We start from the raw sequence: 22,120 nt of genomic DNA on the forward strand, positions 1-22,120 counted from the left end.
AAGCAGTATGTGTGTCTATCCCTTTCTAATACATTCAGACTTCTTTTCTGGCATGTTTTAGCTCAGTCTCTGAGTTCAGGAGAACCTCGTAATGACCTGACCCCACACCTCACAGGGATACCTTACAGACATTTAGCCTGAGATGGCCATTTGTGTGTAAACTAGTACCTGCCTGGACTGACTGGCCACCTGAAGTGAAATGTGTGGGTTTTCCTTCTCGGGGACACACTTTTCTCCACATAGCTAATAATTTGTCCACAGCGTGAAACAATTAGTGCCTTTGAAAACTGTACTCCGCAGTCAAATTTAGTTAAAAGCGGGTAAATCTTTTAAAGTCAGCCAGGAAGAGCACAGGCAGGCAAACCACACAAGGTAAGCTTCCTATGCTTAGTAATTAGGCAAAGAATGCCCTATGTAGATCATCGCAGAGTCAAACTTGTACCACCACGCCTCAGCTATGATCTCGCACTACCTTAGATCGGTTTTATCAGTAGGAAGGAAAGCTGACTCGTCACACGGGCTGCTAATTTGGCGAAGGATTCTAGCTTTGGGTGGCAGAGGTAAGGCAATATGAAGGATCTGGCAAAGGCCAAGGTACATGTGTCCATTAAAAGGGTGAGAACGGGTTGCCACAGCACCAAGAGGAGGTTAATTGCCGTGTCCCTGATCATTTATTCCAACTGAATGGAGGGAGGGGAGTGACAGCAGCGCTCAGCCTTGCGGTTTGCAGACAGACAGGGCTACCCCCGGCGCAGGACGGGGCCTGCCATGGGGCTTACCAGCAGAAACCCCACAGCAGGCCACGCACACCCCCGCCGCCAGGGCCTTCGGCGGCAGGAGGAGGAGCCGGCGGCGGGGCCGCCCCTGCCCTCCCCCGGTGTGCGCGGCCGGCCCGGGGGCCGGGGCCGGGCCGGGGCCGATGGGGACCCGTTAGCGACCCGCTAGCGGCGGGAGGGCTCGCCCCGGGCCCGCCGCCATCCCCGGCACCGCGGGGGCGCTGCCCGCCGCCGGGACGGGGCGGGGCGGGGAGAAGGAGGGGGGGGTGCCGGGGCCTCCCTCGGGATTTTTTTTTTTTTATCATTATTTTTTTTATTATTTTTTTTATTTTTATTTTCGCGGCCGCTGCCAAGCTACCCCACACACACACATCCCGGACCGAGAGAGGTGAGAGGACGGCGGGGGCTTGGCGGCGGCGGGGGGGGGAGAAGAAAGAGGAGGAGGAGGAGGAGGAGAAGGAGGAAGGCTGCCGCCCAGGGACGGAGGGGGGGCACCGAGGGCACCCCCCTGCGGATGGGGAGCGGTGTGGTAGCGGGCAGGGGGCGGTTTGGGGTCTGGTTTGGGGTCTGCTGCTGGTGCTCAACAACTTGTTGTGGCGTTGCACAGGCTGGAGGCCGGTCTCGGCTTCGGGGAAGCTGTCGCTGGGGTTTTCTTGCTAGCGTGGATGGGAAGAAAAGCACTGAACTCGTCATCGTGTCAGTGTGGGCTTTACAGAGAGAGAAACACCATTTATACATATATATATATATAGTGTGTATGTGGGGGGCGTCCTGTTTAAAAACAACTCACAAGACGTGTTCTCGTGACCGGCTCATTAATTTTGCCAGAAACGGTCGCGGTTCGTGTCCTGTGGAGATTTTTTTGCTTCGCAACTTCAGCAGCTGCGTGTGGCTGGAGGTTTAAACACCAAAACAAAAGCCACCACAGAACCCGAACTTCACGGCTGCGTTCCTGGTCGTGGAGATCGCCTTCCCACCGGGCGCTTTTCCTGTTTTCCACTCGCTGAACAATGCTGAGGAGCGTGAGGCAGGATGGGGCGAAGCTGCCCGTAACGGCCCCAGCCTGTGTCAGGCAGCCTTGTCCCCTGCCACGCTTCGGCTCCATGGAGTCATGCCTCGAGCGTGGCCCCTGGGTGAAGCTATCGTGTTGTCTGTACCCCGTGGCAGTGGATTTTAAAGCACTCTGTTTCACGGAAATGCAATGAGTATGAAGATGGAACGAGCAAAACTTGCCACAGAGATGTAAAGATCTTGCATTAAACCATTATGGTCAAGCTAACTGCAAGTTGTTGTGAGCTGGTGATTCATATTCATGAACCCGTTCCAGTTATCTGGACTTCTGCATCACCAGTGCTTTTAACAAAGATCAGTCCCCGGTTATTCTGATGTTCTGTGTTTTTTCTAGATGTATTTCAGTGTTTCAGGGTATGGTAAGGAAGATTACCTAAACATAATGTGACCCAATAATGAAAGTTATTGCAGATTTTAGGACACCACAGTATGATTTTACATTTCCTTTACAAAACAGAAGGTGATAGTATGACTTTTTCCACCTTTGGTGGAAGGTTCCTGCAGCTAGTAGAAAAGATGAGAACATGAAAGGACAGGATATTAGATATTCCCTTTATGCATGCATGCAAGTGCCTTCCAGCACTATGTTTTCTTTCTTACAGTGACTGTAGTCAACTTGTTTGGTTCCCAAAGTAGACACGTACTGTCTCAGCAGGGCAGGTTCTTTAAGTAGAAGTCTTTCTTTCTTTGACCAAAAAAAAATTTGGTGGCCTGCAAATAGAAAAGGGCTGAGAACCACTCCAATGGTAAGGGTTTGAGACTTTGTATAAAGCTTCTTCATTTGTTGAAGGATGTTTAGTGGTGATACAAGGCTTTATTCACTGATGTAGTTGATGTTACTCTTTGGCAATACTTCTTAGCTTAAGTGGTTCATCTGGCAGAGCAGTTCTTCAATTCTCTGTCCTTTGTGCAATTATGGCTAGACAAAGATAGTGAAAACGCACTGTTTAAAAGAAAAAAATACTGTCTTGTAATGTGGTGTTTCTGGAGAGTTTATCTATTCAGATTTCATATGTGTTTCCCCTCTTTCTTTGCAGTATTTGTTGTCATGTATGTAACTTTGTAACTTGCAGTTGTGGAAGGAGCTGAGGTGAGGGTTGTGCAGGAACACCCTTCCATCTCCTTCCTTCTTTCAGCTTAGGAATCGCAGGACAAATGGAAGGGAGTTGTATCTGAATAGACTGAGCAATCTGCTTTCAAGATTTTTTTCAATGCCTGGTTCTGATCTTTTTGCACTGTTATTTTTCTCACTCTAGATTTTCTTCTGCCTACCTCATCTTTTTGGAAAGAGGAAGACAAATGGAACTACATGATTCTGTGAACACCTAGAGATCATTCTGGTGTTGTAAGTAATTATTGTACTTACTCGATTCCAACAGTGTGATGCTACAATGAATACAATTTGAGCCCACAAATGTAATTTCCAGGTTACACCTTCACTGATTTTTGTGTTACACAGTTTGTGAGGGCTTCCTTCTGATGTGTGTACACCAACAGGAATTGATGTTGCTTTTATGGACTGCAGATCCTAGTGTTTGGAATGTCTTTCTTACCTTATTTTACTGGTTTCATCACTTACCACTTCTCAAAGTTACCTCTTTTATCAAAGCATGCTTTATGGAAGACTGTTATATTTACTATGAAGTTCAGTTTTAATCTTTACAAATGCATGAGAAACCTCTAACCTCTAATCTTTTAATCATTGTAGGAAAACCAGGCAAATTTGATACTGACTTTGTAAGAGAAAATATTTCTTTAGATAAATGCTTATGATAGAAGCCTACCAACTTCTCAGTCAAACCTCATTATGCCAGTAGTACTAACTGGCTTTTGCTTTCTTTCATTTTTTAGAAGGAAAGTAGTAAAACTTTTCTAAGCCAAAGTCATTTTCAAAGGGAATAGCTTTGACATTTACACAATGCAAAGGGGTAAAAGAATGTTGAATGCATGAATACATGCAAGAACCTGGCATTATATGAACTCTGTGGAGTAAAATACTGCTGAAAAAATAGTGGTATAAAATAGAGGGTAAGAAAAGCAGTGCCATTAATTTAGAGATACTAGGCTGTACAGAAATGAGAAAAATATGCTTTCTTGGCTGTGAGATATTCCTGTTCTGGGAATGTTGGTAATGCAACTTTTTTGAAATAACTGTGTACCTCTCTGTTGTCTAGAATTTGTTCATGTCACGATACAAATGCAGAAGAGAGGTGTTTTTTCTCACTGTTTATTTCATCATCTCTCAAGTCACTAGCAATTTACAATATACATACCATTTTTGGCAGTAGATGCTTTAATTTGTTCTGTTGTGTATACTTCTACTTACCTGGTTCTTGACAGTCTCTTTGGCACAGCATAGTGCATTTTGGGGAACTGCAAACTTTATGTAGCTTTCCAGAAGCAAACAGTCTTGAGGAATGTTGCACTTCTACACACTGTAATAACAGAAAGTTCTGCTTCAAGTTAATTGAGCTCAGAGTGATTGCTGAGCACCAGATACAGTATCTTTTGTGGCTGCTTGCTGAGACGATTCTAGTTGAGAAGTACACAACTCCCAAGGCAACTTTTGTCAAGGGTGGTGACAAAATACTTGAGAATTCTGGGGGTAGTTATTGCAAGGTCTTATTTTTCTTTGAGCATTTTGCATGTTTTGCCATCACACTTTTGAGTTAAGACATCATGAGGTTTGGACATTTTGAGTCCATTGCCTTTTCTATTTCCTATTTCTTTAGGTCCTGAAGAAGAAAATGCTTGTTAAACATTTAAGTAGCATATTCCAAATTTAGCATTGCCAAAGTGGTACAGATAGTGGCAAGTAATGGGCAGTCAAAATGCTTGCACGACCTATGGCAATCATCAATACCAACAGCAGGAGAGAATTAGGTGTTATATTAATCTACTGTGCATTTTGTGTCAATGCAGGCTCAAAAAACACCAAAACAAGAACCTGTTTCTCGCTCCCCATTGCTGTCATCCATATCAAATGTTTCAGTATTGTAGAGTGGAAGGATGCTTTCAGTACCTGTTGCTGCAGACTTGGTGCTCAAGTGGAAAATGAGGGACACATGCTTAAGCTCCGTCTTCCTCTGCCTTTATTCGGGTCTGATAAGTTAAAAGCACGGGGTTACGAAGATCAGAATGAACCTGGCTTGAACAAGTGTCAATCGGTCTTCCTTCAGGCTGGCTGCCATATTTTCTGGGAAATAGCAGGCTTTATTTAATTTCTGGTCTTACCAGAAATGCTCTACCTTTCTGGTCTACCCTGGTTTTACTGAGTGTCTCAGCACCCCCTCCTGAAGCATTCCCCTGTGCCTGAATATTAATCTGGGTCTGGGCTGTCACTACTTCAGCCTTGCCAGTGATCCACTCATTAGCAGTGCAATATCACAAACAACAGACAGAAAATATTGAGAGGATTGAATTCCAGTCGGTCTTTTTATCCCATTTCATTTTTTTTCCTCTTCTTCTGTTCCCTTCCCCCAGTCAATTTATATTCTTGCTTGTATCTTCTACTGTAGATGACTTAGAGAATTTTCACAGCTTTAAAAATGATTGAAACCGCTAAGGTTTTAAAAAATTACTTTGAGAACTAAAATTACTTTGAGAACAGACTTTTTGTTTTCACTATTTTGCAGTAGTTCAAAATATGGCAGCTTCACTTATCAAAAATAGCCAGCCTCATCCAGATTTTCAGAATTTTTAGACTTGACCTGCACCTTTTTCTTTAGTGATTGTGGAAGTTGAAAAGAATTCAAAGGAAATGCCAAAATGTACTCAAAAAGAGGGAAAAAGAAGGAAGAAATACACCTTCCTGTCTTACTGCAAGGTAGAATAACTGTCAAGCAGGGATGCTGAAGAATAATTGTTTTATGGACTATGCTGGCATTTTCCCAGAGGACTAATTTCTATAAAGTTGATAAAGGAATTGATTTCAATCTGTTCAGAGATTGACACTTTGCCAATTAATTACCTCTTCAGCTGTAAGTACAATCGATGTTGAAATTTCGATGTCTTACTTGACAACAGGATTCATTTTGAAGAATTTTTGAACAGTAACTTGGATTCTTCCAGGAACATCCATAAGACTTTCAAAATTAGTGGAAAACTGTTCATGAAATACAGTATGAGTACATATATAAGTACATAATAAGTACAGGAAGTACTTGTAAAACAGAAATTTAAGGCACAAGAATGTCTCCTTCTCTTCTAAAATACATCCCAATAGACTTGTCTTACTGCCTTAGGTAATACTCTGTCAAAATAATCAGTGTACTTTGTATTGACTCAATATTGAAAACTTTAATAAGAAATTAACAAACTTGCTTGAAATTTTCAATGGTTTACAATTCAAGAAATTGTCACTTAAATCACCATTCTACTTTTAGTTTGTGAAACATTCTGTGCTGTAGTGGTGGATTTTTTTGTTTCTGCAGAGTATATTGATTTTTCTGGACATCCTTTTAGCTATATTCTAAGTGCTTTCCTATTTAAGGGGTACATACGTTTTTAACTTGGAGAAGTGTCACCCCTTACAGTTTCAAAAAGCTGCAATTTGTCGAAGTGTTTTGTGTGATTACAGCCTTTTGAGCCTGTGAGAAATACCTTGAAAATGTGTAAGGTGTTTCTCATTCTTACACATACTTGGTTTTACTGGGGAGAAGGACCAACCTCAGTTCTGATTAGCATTTAAACCTTTAAGACAAAGGGCTCTACAGGACAAACTTTCTTTAATACCTGAGGTACATATTTCTTCTTCTGAAATATCATATTAATAGCAGTTAGTAAAAAAAATAATAGAAAAGGGCCATGACAATCCAGGCATGAAATATAAAAAAAATAGTTCAAATTTATAGCTGTACATTTTCAGTTGAGTGAAATGTTTTGATTTTAAAACTATTTCTGCTCTATTTGCTTCCTGCTAGTTTCCCTGAAGTTACCTCTTTTCATTTTTCTCTTTTCATCAGTTTAATTAATAGGTGATATATTTTAAAAGCTGGACTTAGATGGAGCAAAATGGATTTCCTATTCTTGCTTCCATATGTTTCACACGGTGTTTTCAGAATAAATGAAAGGGCATTGTACTGTAATCTGCTTATGGTTTGGTAACCCTTTTATGCTCTATGTTGCTTATTGGCAGCTATGTTCTCAGCTCCAGGAAATGCTTTTCTATAATGGCTTGGAATATGGAGATCTTGCAGCCCATCAAACTATTAGCTGTTTCAGTTTCTAAGGACTCCTGTTTTCTCCTGGCATTCTTGAACCCACTTGCTGTATATGTAATGTTCATAAAAAGGAAAGAGCAATGAAGAAAGAGAAGGAGAGAAAAGAAGAATCAGAACACCTCCTTCATTCTTTGTATTGTCCTGCTATCAAAATCTTATTTCAAAGTATGCTAAGCTGTCAAGCAATCAGTTATTCAGAATAAAATTGTAAAAAGGGAGCTACCTTGTCTCTCCTAGATTATTTTCTGGTGTATTTTTTCTGGCATATCTTCTGTTTTGTATCTTCTGCCTTCCCTTCTTTCTCTCCTATCTTAAGAAGTTCTAAGAGAAAATGCTGATGACGTTTTGGTATGGGTTATATGGGCATGATGAAGATGATAACATAATCTGTCTAGTATAGATTTGAGTTGACTTGAGGGGAAACAATATAATTCTTTTTTTTTTTTTTTTTTTTTTTTTTTTTTTTTTTTAAATGCACACCATTGTAGCCTCAATTTCAGAGCCAACAGAACTTGTCAAAAGGTAAAGAGTACCAATAGAACAGATGAAATATTCATAGTCTGTGGGCTAGGTACAATGTACAGTAAGAGAAAAATAGAGTTCAGAGAGGTTTACTAACCTGAGCTGTAAAGAATACAGGTAGAAACATGGCTGAATTACCGAAGTAACAAGTAGCATGTATGCAGTGAGGAGAAATGAGAGAAGCTCATGTGAAGATCAACTTTTTTCAGTGGTTCTGGTGATTGGTTTGTTTGCATGCAAGTTCTTATTTGTTGTCAGAGTAGACAATTTACATTGGTGTTTGTGCAAATAAGCTATTAGCCTGATGGTTGCCATTCCAGAGAAATATTCTGCAGTGAGTATTCATTGCATACAATGTAAGTAAAATGCATTTGGCGGATAGATATTCTAAAATATATTCTGATAGTCTAAAAACAACTGCTTTTGAATATTAAATGATCACTCAGCCATTGCCAAAGATAAAACCAAGTTTTAAAGCTTGCTTTTCTACATGCAGTGAGAGAAATGCTATTTTGGATGTAAATATAATCACGAGCTTATGTATGCAGACTATAATTAAAACATTATGAAAGTAGAGCAGTTAATGATGTTATCATAACTTGATAAGGCTTGGCATGCTCTTCGCCGAGAACTAGCATTTTAGGCTTGGAAGTATTTTCCAAACAAATAAAAGTAATTAACTGAAATTAATCTATGCATTCATAAAAATGTAGGCAGATCAAGTGATAAGTAACAACTTCACTGCTCTCACTTCCTGATAGATTTTTTTTCATTAACAAATACAAATTTAAGTTGCACCTTTGCATAATAAATTGGCTTTTAGACTGAAGACCAAGTGCACTTAAAACAGACTGTGATAATTTCTGTAAATATTCAAACATTATTTTCTGGAAACATATAAACTCAGTAAGTGAGAACACTTTATATGTAAATACTGTAAGCTAGATAAGGAATTTTTAGAACTTTGAGATAATGGGGAAGATAGATGGGCAAATGATTGCAAACTATCTCAAGCTAATGACAGCTACATGCAGTAGTACAATATGTTAGTTTCATATTTTTCTTAAGATTTAGGTGGAGCTGATAAAGAAAAAAACATCCAGTATGCAAATAATGAAAGCTTTCTGTCAATTATGCCTTTTCCTACTGACAGTTTAGCCTACTGAGTTCAAGAGTTGTCACTTTTTTGACCACACCACCTAGATAGTGGATTAATGTCTCTAGGAATACCAAAGGTTCTTGTACTCCTGCAGTTTGGATTAGTATCCTGTGTTCCTCCTCACAGTTAATTTATGTTGCTCTTGCCTTGTTCTCATTTTCTGTGCAGAATAGGAAATATATTAGGAATTCTGTAAAGCAGGGGTGAGGCAGCTAAGATGATGGGTCAGTGTGCCTCTTGGGATAGCTGAACAGTTGACTCCGCAAGTGCTTTAATGATTAAAAGGTTTAATGGATGGCCTAGACTTCTACCATCGTTGCTTTCTTTCTCAAGGTCATTTTAGTTTTATGCAGCTGTGGAAAGGTAGGAGCTCATTGTTGTGGTTCAACAATGTCAGACAGTGATTTCTGTTCCACTCTGCTTCTAAATCTTAGGCTTAGGTGATATGTAGCCATTCCAAGGTAAAAAGGAAGCTTGTGAGTCTGCAAGTTCCCGAGACAAGCTGGATTTATGGCTTTTGGTTTATCAATTCCTCCCTAATACCTTCGGTGTCTATTTGCCAGTTTCAGGCAGACTCTGACAGAACCGAGCTTTTCACATGTTTAAATTTCTGAAAGGTATTGAAAATATTGGGTAGGTAGGGAAGTCTAAGTAAGTAATACTACCTGACTTGCCAGCTGATAAGCCTGTCTGCATCTGGGTATGATATGGCAAAGGATTTGCTCGTCCTGCCTGTCTGGTGTCGGGTTGGGAGCGATCTGTGTGCCTGTGGGTGAGGAGACCAAGTTAGGAGAAGCAGGAGTTAATGTTAGAAGAGCTTGTAAAATAAATAAAAGTGGGGAACCTAACTAAATAAAACTGTAAAATAAATATAAGTGGAGGTACTTTTGCACAAAACTGCAGAAAGAGAATGAAGAGCAAAAGAAATCAGTCTGGGCTAGTTTTAAAATTCTCAGATCAATTAATTTACTGCCATTGATTCAAGTAAATGTATATTTGATAAACACTATCCAGCAATTAACGTTTTCTCTTTACTTACTGTATTTACTTATAGTATAGGATTTGCTTTCTGGCCACAAAATTAAAAAAGTGGGGTTTCTTTCAGATCAGAATAAAAGAATTACTTCTATTGATGTTAAATTCCACTGTTGTTCTTCAAATGTGTCTTCCTTCAATTGGATGTAGGATCAGTGGTTATATTTAGGAATATGTGGTGATTTGACATAATGATTTAATCTGAAATTAAATAGCATCCAAATAGAGAATTAAAGGATATTTACCCTTATGTGCCTCAGATACATATTATTTTAAGCAACTTTGACTCAAGGCGGAAGACTAGTTTTGTTTTAGAGTGAAGGGGATAATTAAGTGTACCACGATTTGTTCTGCATTTTTTTTCCTAATAATACTTCCTTGAGCCAAATCACTGGTAAAATCAATGGAAACCTTTAATTAGCATCTCTAATTTAATCATGCTGATTTTATGACTTTGTGAAGCTTATTGTAACGTGAAAACCCTATTGTCAAGATATGATGCTTGTAATTAAAGCAAGTAATACAAGGCATTTTGTTGTGTATTTATAAACAAATGCATATATGATCCAATTTAAACGTCTAGGACTATTTGATTAAGAATACTGCACTCTGGTATTGATTTCACATTTTGCTGCTTTATTTCAAATGTGCAGTTACTGTTGTAAATCTCACTCATTATGGCAAAATAAGATTAAAGGGTTGGGTTTTCTATTCTCCAAAATAATGCTTTCTAGTAACATACATCTGCCAGCTACTAGTGTGTCTACTGCAGCTAAACAGGATTTTTAGTAGTGATTGGTGTTGATGCACCTCACTAGCCCTTAATTGGAATAACATTTAAATGCTCTTTTAAAAATCTTTGCTGTAATACACATATTTCATAAGGAATTGAGATAATTTCTTTCTGCGGCATTTCTTGTGTAGTCATCTCTTCATCCGTGCTCAGTGAATTGTATAAAGAGCAATCATCATTCACAAGCTGAATTGGAGAGCTGCTGTTTTGCACTGTGCTGCTGTATTGAGTTAAATCTCATATATTTGGAGTTAGCCTAGGAAATCTCATACCATACTGGAAGGGGGAGAACGCGTGCACAAACGGTATCCTCATGGTAATGTTCTAAGAAAGAATACTCCTAAAGTATTTGTTTAAGAAGTAAGGCATTTGTTACATTTGTTTCTATTGTATAAGAGATGAATGAATACTTCATTCATCAGCAGAGATGAGAACATCCTGTTCTGGAACAACACTTGTATGCCGTGAGTTTTGTGGAATTCATGGGTTGAATTCCTCGCTTCCTGTACACCTAGTTACTATGCTTGGCACACATCTTCTGTACTTGTAAGGATCATAACCACAAAGTGGCAGTAGATCAAAATGTTTTCTTTTCTATCTACCCAGCCTTGAGCTTACCAAAATGATTTATTTCTATCCAGCTGTTATTTTTAAGGCTCTTATGCCATAAAGGCACTTTTCTATGGGAGTACACAAACAGAATTAGGATGCTCATTTCATAGATTATGTCACTTTCATGTTACTTCTGTGATTACATTCAAGGTGTTGTTAATAGAAACAAGTCTTTAATTGTCACAGCAGCTGGTCCTGTAAAGTCAGTATGAGGAGGGGGGCTCCCTCTTACCTCCACAGGATAAAGGCCCTGGGACTTTTTCCAGCAGATCCCTGAGTAGGCTCTCTGCTGTCCTGAAGTCCATGTTTATGATCTTGGGTTTTGCCCTACTCCCTCCTCTCAGGAACTGATACCACCCTGAACTCTACCATCTCACGGTCACTGCAGCCAAGGCTGCCTTTGACCTTCGTATCCCCAACAAACAGTTGGCTACCATTTGGCTTTGCCTACATTGGAAAAGTAAATTCAGAGTGCTTAAGAAAATACTAGAATTAGACAGTGGTGGAATTTCAAAGGCTTTCTTTTCCTTAGGAGAGTTTTATCCCATTTTTAAATGTAGTTCAACTTTTATAATGTAGAAAAACTGCAGATTAATTGACTTTTGAGTACTACAGCTTTTAATACAGAGGTAAGACACATTGCAAGGTTCTGTTTGACATCTGTAATGTTAGGCACAATTAGGTTCCTAAAATGTCACGTCTTGTGTACCAATACATAACAAATGTAACACTAATTCTTAAAATTAAATAAGAGTTCTGTTTTTTGTGTTAGTGAGACATTAATATGATTCTTATAGCCACTTATAAGATTCCTATAAGCATTCTATCTTTTAGTAAGATGTTTCTTTTATACTTTGATAATTTGTGCTGGCATTCTGTGAACCTCGTACTCTGCCATACTATTTTTGAGTTACAGTTGTACACAAAAAAAAATCCAAATGAGGTCACACTGTTTATTTCAGAAGAATATACCTTATATCCCTTTTGCAGCCTGTCGTCTCATGCGGGAGTAGGGGCTTGTTAACTGAAGCTACTAATTAAGCAGAAGTCCTCACTGAGAAAGATCCAGTGAATCTCCTGAGGTGTCTTTTGGTGTTAAATCATTTGTTTAGGATGTTTACATCTCTGTCTTGAAATGCCTCACTTCAGCAACTGTGGCATTGTGTACCTTGACATTTAAATACACTTTTTGCCCACAGACATCTATGTAGTACTTCTTGAAGTTTATATAGTCTGTCACGGAGTGTTATCTTCTATTACCTGATGATATGCAAACATACTTTCTTCTTACTGTGTTAAAATCTGGTAGTTCACTACATGGGGCCTAACACCAAACTGGGAGCACCTGTAATATTTTGCTGAACAAGCATCCACTCCGTTATTGACAACACTGGTAGTGGTGTTCTTTACTGATTTGTCTGTGGGTTTCTGAGGGAAACTCAAGATTTTGTGGTGAAATAAAGCTGCTGATGTCTTGGAAAAAATGTAAAAATACCTTCCTCAGTTTGCCTGCAAATTAGTTTCCCTACCTTCAGTTGGCCTGCAGATTTATTGTCACAGGTGACCTTGGCTGTGTTTGTATTATCTTGATAACAGGAAACTATCACCATGTGATTTTGTTTGGGTATCCCTTGTTCTTTTAATGTGTAGTATATGGCCTTTTGTAGCTTTTTTAGGCAATACCTTCCTAACCTGGTGCTAAAGATAGGCTTTCCTTTTGGCAGGACTTGTTAGCAATTTTGTGAGGGGAAAATCCTGCTTAACTGACTTGATTTCCTTTATGACAAGGTTGCCCACCTGGCTGACCAAGGGAAGCTAGTAGTTACAATATTTTGTAACTTCACTACAAAACAAGGTACTGAAGGGCCTGGAGGGCAAGACGTATGAGGAGCAGCTGCGGTCCCTTGGTTTGCTCAGCCCGGAGCAGAGCAGGCTGAGGGGAGGCCTCATGGCGGCCTGCAGCTCCCTCACGAGGGGAGCGGAGGGGCAGGCGCTGAGCTCTGCTCTCTGGGGACAGTGACAGGACCCGAGGGAACGGCATGGAGCTGGGACAGGGGAGGGTCAGGCTGGGGGTTAGGGAAAGGTTCTGCACCCAGAGGCGGCCGGGCACTGGGACAGGCTCCCCAGGGCAGTGGGCACAGCACCGAGCCTGCCGGAGTTTTAAGTGCTTGGACAGTGCTATCAGAAATATTGGTTTGATTTTTGGGTCATCCTCTGTGGAGGCAGGAGTAGGACTCAATGATCCTTGTGGGTCCCTTCCAGCTTGGGATATTCTATGATTGTATGAAATAGCTGGAGAAAAGCATTTTGCAGAACTTGTCCATAGCAGTGAGGTTTCTAGAGGAGATGATTTGTGCTGGAGTGTTACTGTTTCCAGACAGATTTTACCTTGTTTTCATTACAATCAGCTGTATCAGTATTCCTGGAGCATACCAACTCCTTTGCTTCTCTTAATCTTTGTGTGACTTTGTATCTTTTGGTTGAGAAAACTTTTATGAGTTTGGGGATTGACACATCCTAGTGTTGTCCACCTTGTGTTATAGCTGAATTTTAACTGAAAAAAACACCTGATGTACTTGGAGTGCAAACTCGAGAGTGAGTAAACTTCAGGGTGCTTGCTGTGGTGTTACTCAGGAATAGCTCTGCATTAGTGTTACTTGCAAATGGTGCAGTTCTTGATAGTGCTTGGGTATCACTTAGACAGAAACCCATGCTTAATGTTTTAAGGTTAAAGAAATATAAACGTCTTGGGTCACAACATTTCTAATTCAATAAAACTGCAAAACAAGCTGTTGCTCTGTGCAGGTCTTTTCATGCTCATGTGAAGCTGTGTGCTGTGAAGGCAGTGTTTCTAAACATATGGCTTGTACCTCTCGAGGGGGATGTGTAGTGCTAAGTGGCAGAAAGTTGCCACGCAGTGCCCTGAATTTGGCAGCAGCTCATTTCTGCAAGTCAGAACAATGGCTTTACATACATACAGTCAGTAGCTGTAGTAGTTTTCTCTTTTTTTCCTGTAAGAATTACACTGTTGCTGCTTTAAAGGGACTTTTCATGTAAACATAAATCAGAAGTGTTTGCACTTACAAAAACTTTGGTATAGGAAGTAATTAGTGCTTTATAGAATCACAGAGCGTAAGTGTAGCTATCTTTCTGAAGTCTTTGTTGAGCAATTTCTATAATTTTTGGACTGCAACACAGAAAAAGGAAACATTTAACACCTCTTTTAACATAATTATACTTACAAGTGGAATTGCAAATCCATGGTTTGTCTATGGCAGTTTTCTTTGGACAGTTATTTTAATGCCTCCAGATATTCTAAAGTTTAAAATCCCTTTTTAAAATGTGTTACATTTTGAATGTCTTTTAATGCTGTAAGTATGCATTTGATTAATTGATGAACATCTTATAGTCAACGAACCATTCTTATGCTTCAGAACAAGTATCTAGGATCTTAAACATTGGCAATAATATAGTACCTCATTACCTCTTAATGAGTCTAGTTATGTCTCAAATTTATCTTTTTCTGTGTAATGCTTTTGTTAAGAAGTGTCTTTTTCAGGAGAGAAACAACTCTCCTGCAGTCAAAACAAGGACTTAATTATTTTGACATATTCGTTCTTAATTGGCACTTAAAAGGATCATTAATATCTAGACCTTTAGTATAAAGACTAACTTAACCTTTATTTCCATAGATCTCCAATTTAAAAATTGGTAGTTTTAAATTAATTTGACAGAATAAATACCTTGAAAAATATTGTATCTGAGTTGCCTTGAAGTTGGATGGCAATAGGTTTTTGAAGCCACACTGTAGCAGTGACAGTAAAAATGGTGCCATGAAAAGCAATGTTGAACTTCAAATCTTAAAACTACCTCAAAAATGTATTCAGTAGACGTATTTGCTTATTTGAGAATTTATCTGACTTCCTAGTAAAAAAATGAAAACTTGTAATGAATAAAAGTTTTTAGATCTAATAAGTTAAACAATGATTTTTCTGCATAGCCCAGTGATGCACTTAGGTGTGTCTGAATATTTGGAAATTATACAGAAGGTACAGAAGTACATTAGGAATAAAAATGTTGCATAAATTTTAACTGTTTGCTGGGTTGCAATTTTCCTTTAACATTTGTGTGAATAAACAGATCATATGCAAATCAAAGAATGTCAGTAAAGCTAATTTTGCTGATTTTTTTTTTCTGCTTTCTCTATCTCTGTGTAGATAAACTGTTCTGGAAATATTGAAATGAGCAATTCATAAAGCTGCCATGCCATGTTCTTGGTGTTACTTATTGGCACTATTGGGAGTTTAACATATTTTAACATATTTTGCCTTAGTAAATGAAAAAAATGTTTTAGAATCTTTGCAAAGTCTGTGTATGCTGTGTTGAATTAAGATGCTACCATACAAGTTTGTTTTTTTTTTTAGCAGTTTTCTACGTAATGCTTGAGTGCGTTAGAAAGATTTATGATGGGGGGGACAAAGGCTGGGTGTGAGTGTTCGGATCTGTGAGCACCCATAACCAGAAAAGATTTCAGAGGTGAGGTTTGAGTGGTCCAAGTAAGCAGCGGTCCTACCAGCTCATTTGAGATCTCCTCAGAAGTCTGTTAACTGCCAGCAGGGGGACCTTATAAAATCTATCGTGTTAGTCACAATAAGAAAAATTGTTGGAGAACAAGAGGACCTCAGTTATTTCTGAGCAATCTTACCAATTCACCCTGAAAAATTAAGTGCCACTTGCCTCATTTTGTCCTTCTTTGTATACAAGCTTGTATCTAATTTATATGAAACAGAAAAATATTTATATATATATAAAAATGTACTTTGAAACTGTAAATTGAGAGAGTTTATAGAGGAACGGGAGTTTGTATAATCTAGAAAAATGAAAGAAAATAGAAAAGGTCTTTTTTCATTTTTTAAAACTACTGCACATTCTGTTTTTTCTATTCCCTGTTTGAGCCCATAGCTGTACAGCTGGAAAAAAAACAATAATTAGGCTGCATTTCCCAGTGAGTCATAAGAAAGTGCTGAAAAAGCACCAGAATTGGCAAATCTGCCATTGCTGTAGTAGACTTTTACTGGGACAGTTTGAATTCCAAATGAGTCTGTTATACAAGAAAGAAAATTCAGGTCAGTCCTTATGTATAATGGATTTACCATACCAGCAGAAGTAAAGGTATTTAAAATTCACTTTTTATAGTCAAACAGATAATTAAAAGCCTACAACTGTGGTGAACATTAATAAATACACCAGTCGCTTACCCTGCTTATCCACCTTTGGGGAACACCAAACACCAACACAAACCGTAAGGAGAGGATAAATTAAAAAAAAAAAATGCCATTTTGTTAATGCTTCTTGAAGGATGCTGTGGTTTCACCCAACTTTAACTGGCACAAAAGATGGTGTTTGAACACTGTACTTAAGCTTTTGAAAATTGCATAGCTGTACAGGATGGATAGGGACTGCATTTCATGTCTTTTCAGTTCAACATGTGTGCAGATTTATGCTAATATGTTAAATCATTATCCTTCTAAAATATTTCCACACTTGGCTGTGCTTAAATGAAATCCCCAGCAAAGATGACTACAACATCATATATTTATGTGCTTTCTCATCTCACCTCGCAGGTTACCCTTAACTGTTTTCTGGGCATGCTGCAAAGGCCACGGTACATATCTTCTGGTAGACCAAGATGTTAGCAAGGTAGAAACTTTGAAATTCAGCATCTCTTGTAGAGAACAGCTGGAACGCTGTTTCTATAGAAATGAGCTTTGATAGCTTTTGTGAGCAGCAGTTTCATAAATAACTATGTTCTGAGTAATGGTGGGTGAGCTTTTGAGCTTAAAACTAGCCCTTTCAGCATAGCTGCTCCCAAGAAAATAGCATGTTTTTCTCCTGACGAAGCAGAGCATTTGCTTTTTGGGTGGTGAAATTGGGCACTATTTACATTCACATGGGCTCTGCATATAGGCTGGCCTAAAGAACCCTACACAAATCCTAATCACAAGATGAGAGAAGCATATATTGTAGCTGGTAATGCCCATCTGAGAGGTAGTAACTTCCACTTCTGATGGTAAGAGTAGGTGGAAAAGAAGCAGGTCCTATAAACTTGTTGAATTTGTACCCTGGAGAGCTGAATAGACTAGCTGAACTGTGAAGATCAACAATGTAGTTCTGTTCATTAAGGGCTGATGAAATCCAGTGTCTTTGGCATTCTGAAATTGTTAGCGTGTGATTGCAACAAGTCCCAGCATTTTAGACCTATCTGGCTCCATATGTCATAGAGGAACAGGCTGGTTTTTCAGAGAAAATACAAATTGGTCACTGTGTATTTTGTCCCTTTGACTTGGTATTTCCTCGTTCAAATACAGACATATTTGGATAGTTTGATACGTTACATACTCAGCCCATCTAGTGGGAATTCTGTCCCAGAAGTACACGTATGCCTTTTTCCCTCCTGTCACAGCATCTTTACCCTGATCTGAAGCAGCTGACTCCATGTGATGAGAAAGAAGCAAAAGCCTTCTGCTGGCCATTTTGCAGGGGGTGTTTCTGGTGTCTTAGACAGTGACCAGTTGGCTTTGGTTGCTTCTGCTTTCAGTGATGTGCAAGTGAATGGCAACCATTCGCTCACTTCAAATGCAGAATGTGAGAAATTTTTGGTTACTGCAAACCTAAATTTGAATCAAAGCACAGCAAGATGAAAGGCTCTATAACCCAGTACCAGTCCCTTGAGCCTTCCAGGCTGTTCTTATACAGTATTTTTTTTATTTATTTTGTATATTAAGTTAGTGCATATCCCGTAACAGGAGAAAATTATTCAGTTTCTTCCCATTCAACACCCAGTTCAGTTTCTCCTCAGTACAGTCAGTTATTTTGGGCTGGTCTTAGTCTTTTCTGTGCATTTATTCTTCAGCAGTGCAGGAAGAATTTTGATTGCTTTGTGCATTTCCCCCCCAGCTCCCTGTAGTAGCAAGAGTTAACAGCGTGAGAAGCAGAGATTGTAAGATGCAGTACAGGAATTACGTGCATTTGTGGTTTAGGAGGAGGGGGTGGTATTCAGCTCTTGAAAGGGCTTTAATGAACACTGTTTGGTGTGTTTGAAAGCTAATGGTCAGAGGAGAGCAACAGAAACAGCCTCGGAGCTTTTAGGGTAAACTGATTAGCATTTTTCCTGATTGAGATGACTGTTTCACCTTCTCTTTTTACCATGAGATTTTTCATTCTCTGTTGCCTTTTGTTGGTACTGAAATGACAGACGGTTAAGGAAGCCGCTTCGGTGTGAATGCAATCCTTTCCCCCTCCTTCTCCTGTAGGATCTCTGCCTGCCACAGACGGGCAGAGCATGTGTTTCTCTTGTCTTGGTTGGGTGCACAAATCTTCTTTTATGTGTGCTGCTTCTTACCCTGTTGCCTAGACGATCACTGGCTCTCACTAAGGATGTCTGGCTCTCGTAAAGAGTTTGACGTGAAGCAGATTTTAAAAATCAGATGGAGGTGGTTTGGTCATCAGGCGTCAGCCCCTAATCCCGCAATCGAAAGCCACCAGGGAGACTTCTGGAGCAGAGGACCAAATGTAACAACTGGTGGCACAAAGTTTTTAGATGCGGGTAACCTACCTTTAACAGCAGTCGGTTACAGAAGGTCTAGCCAACAGGATTTCCAGAATTCACCTCCTTGGCCAATGGCATCCACCTCAGAAATCCCTGCATTTGAATTCTCTGCAGAAGATTGTGGAGGTGCGCGTTGGCTTGACAGACAAGAAACAGATGATAGAGCAAGTGAAGAAGAAAATGAATCGGACAGCAGTTCGTGCAGGTTAATTATTACTTTCCTATTGTGAGCAATGTGTTTTCATTTCGTGTTTACAGATGGCATGCATGTGTAGGCTAGCCTTTATCCTAGATTGAAATGCTTCAGAAACCTAGCAGTTGCCGTGTATCCGAAACAGAAAATGATTTATAAACAGGTTTTGGTGTGTTTACTCTGACCTTTTTAAAAGGTAATCTTATTTAGTCAATGTAGATAAATAAAGTGCGAAGATGTGCATGCACTCACCGCTGGTTTAAATGTTATGCCTAAAACTTGCTGCTATGAATAAGGTGATGTCCGATGATGATGTTACAGGATGCTTTTAAAATTGTTTTGAAGTGATACTGACTGTCTAGCTATGCTGAGAATCAGTCTCAGTTTGGAGAAAACCATGAAAATTAAAGCTACTTGTCACTCCTATCTGATGTTTCCATGTATTTCTATAGATGAGGGAGATGAAACAGTAAAGAATATTTAGGTTGTAAGACAAAAAATGTAATTTTTGCTTGTGCATGTACAACTTGAAGAAAGAAATAATCTATTGAAAGTCAGCCGGGTTGTGCTGTAAAGTAATACCAGAAGGTTGCTTTAAAACGATTGCAGTTGTCTGCTCAGGTGCCTTAAACTGTACCTAGCTTAAAAGAAAAAATAATGGTTTTATTGTGTCTATAAAGATGTTTTGGCGTTCTTTTGTATATTGTTGCTAAAGATGAAACCTTACAGTTTGTTATTAAATGTGAAAGGTGTTTAACAGCTGGTGGAAAATTAGGTAAGGTAACATCTTTCTTGTTAAGTATTAGTTTATTTCTTTTACCTCCTTTTGGTGCTTAAGTCAGCCATTCTTCACAGAAAGTATTTTTCCTCTTTTATCCTGCATGTAGTGCATAGTAGTTAGCTTACCATTTCGAGTAAATTTTATGGTATTTGCTTTCTTGATTGTAAGATAACTCTGCAATGATAAAGCGTTTTGGAAAGCATGTCTGTTTAAAGGGTACAGTGTTTAATAAAGCATGTTAGGGACAGATCAATCTAGTTAAAGCAGTTTTACTGTTTTCCATTCCCCAGGAGAAGAATTCATTTAGTGCAAGGGCAAAGCAGTGCAGAACATAAACACTAACTATTTGTGGTTTATGCAACCTTTAAAGACTGGAGGAAAGGAAGAAGGGTAAAAATGCTTAGGAGTCAACGCAGCGTATTTGTTTTTGGCACTTACAGCAAAAGTACTAAAATTACAGGGAAAGGAGGTAATGCCTACTGATTCTTCGTAACAGCAGCCTCATCGTGCTGCAACAACTACAGAGCTATAAATAACGTGCCTCTGAAGAGTTCTTAGTTTAGGTGATATTCAGGTATGTATTTTTAAATAGCTGTGTGACTAGATAATATATACGATATAGATGTAACATCTCTGTATCACATCTGTTAGTGGTGTGAAATTTTTATGTACTGTGTTACACCAAATAGGATGTTCTCACCGTAGCAAAGTAATCAATGCAGCAAAAAACATGTAATTCAAAGAGAGAAACGTGTAGCTCGAAATTAGTACAGATTTGGTTATAATTGTAGGAGAAGAATTTACATATGACAAAAGTAACTTGTCACTTTGTAGAATTGAAAAACTGCAGATACATATTGAGGGGGTGGGAGAAGTCTTTATAGTACTACTATTTTATTTATGGGTTTGGGCTGTTTTTTGTTTTTTTTTGCAGACGGAGCAGCAGACTTCAGTGCATTTAGGATTTGAAATTAGTCAATGTGAAGTGGCTTTTAATTATGTATTTAGTCACATACAGCATCTGGAGTTGTTTGGAATTTCTTTGTCTTGTAATTCTTGCTAGGGTTTTACTTACGTGATTTAAAATAAGTATTGTAGGTAATTTTTGAGTTCAGTGTTGGTACGATCTAATATGTTACTAATGGTAATATAAGGACTTGGTATTGTTGTCTGTGTTTTTGTTCTCCAGGGGAGATCATACTGACAGCATATCTTATTCATTCCCTTCATTAAGAATGTATAACCTACATATGTCTGCCCAACAACTGTTGTTTTCCTCTGCTAAGAACATGATAAGGTGGTCTTCTTTTCCATTATTATCAAATACAGCTGCTTGCCTGCTGTTCTTGAGTAAAGAAGACAGAACTCTCTCATGTATGTAGTTTTCAGAGTTTTTTTTTTTTTTTCCTTTGTGAAAGCACCGTGTTTCCTCCATTAGAAACAAATTGCATGCATGAAAAAAAATCCTTTAAAAAAGAGACTAAAAACTTCTTGTGGAAGCTACGGAGTTATCTTGCTGCTTCACTCCTCTGAACTTCTTGCCCAGTTCTGAGCCGTGAAAGCCTGTGGTGACAGCAGCAGCTTCGCTGCTCTGTGCGTACCTTTCTTTGCTGTGTCATACGGCACAGGTAGAAGAGCATTTTGATTAGGTCTGTGGCATTCTGCAAGCTTTGGATCATTATAGGATTCGTTTTGAGGAGAGAGGATGTAGAACTTTGTAGTCATTAGTACAGAGCTTGATGGCGTAAGGGTAAGTGAATTCCAGTTTGGTTCCCAATTTCTGACAAAGGCTGAAATCACAGTTATCTGGGATGCAAACAGATCATTCACGTTCAGGGATCAGGGCTAGCTGGCTTTAAAGCTGTTCACATCATGCTCTTACGTGTCGTGACCAGTATGATCTTCAAGGATAGTTTGCTGCATTTCATCTCTCTGATTTCCTCTCTTGCTGCTGTTTGTTACCTCTCCTGCATTCCTGAGGTGAGGGTCATCGTTTTGGATTTGTAGACGTTGTAAAATTCTCCCATGGGGTGCAGATCGCTGTATAGCAACCTAAAGCCTATTAGCAATAGATTTGTTTTTCTCTGCTTTTAGTGGGTGCCTTAGAAGCAGTCCTCAGCCCCTGAAGGCACCATGGGTAACAAGCTGAGAACACCGAGAGCAAACCTAGTCTGCAGTGTGGTGTTTGGCTCATTTCACCCAGCCACACATTAAAGCATTGGAATTGGTTTGCTGTAGATACAAGCACAGAAATGTCATCAGCCAAGATTCTTGTCCTCCTAACTTTGAAGAAGGAAATATTTGACTCTGTAAAGCATCATAGTAAATAATGGAAGCTGGCAGATTA

The 22,120-nt window shown here is 39.2% G+C and overlaps 1 protein-coding gene across 3 annotated transcripts in view; it reads left to right on the plus strand.

The window, feature by feature from the left end:
• The first annotated feature begins 1,032 nt into the window (after positions 1-1,032).
• KLHL5 (kelch like family member 5) overlaps positions 1,033-22,120 on the plus strand; it is a 54,191-nt gene continuing 33,103 nt past the window's right edge. Inside the window, exons 1-2 of one of the 3 annotated variants that reach the window (XM_084518396.1) lie at positions 1,033-1,164; positions 3,104-3,192. Coding sequence is in view for 2 of the 3 variants with exons in the window: in XM_084518395.1 (XP_084374521.1) it covers positions 18,628-19,004 (377 nt within the window). In the remaining variant the exon portion in view is untranslated. Of the gene's footprint in view, positions 1,165-3,103; positions 3,193-18,474; positions 19,005-22,120 lie in introns of those variants that run through there. The other 2 variants (XM_084518395.1, XM_084518394.1) reach the window with 2 other exon arrangements.

This window comes from Aythya ferina, assembly GCF_964211825.1.
Source record: "Aythya ferina genome assembly, chromosome: 4".
NCBI lineage: Eukaryota > Metazoa > Chordata > Aves > Anseriformes > Anatidae > Aythya > Aythya ferina.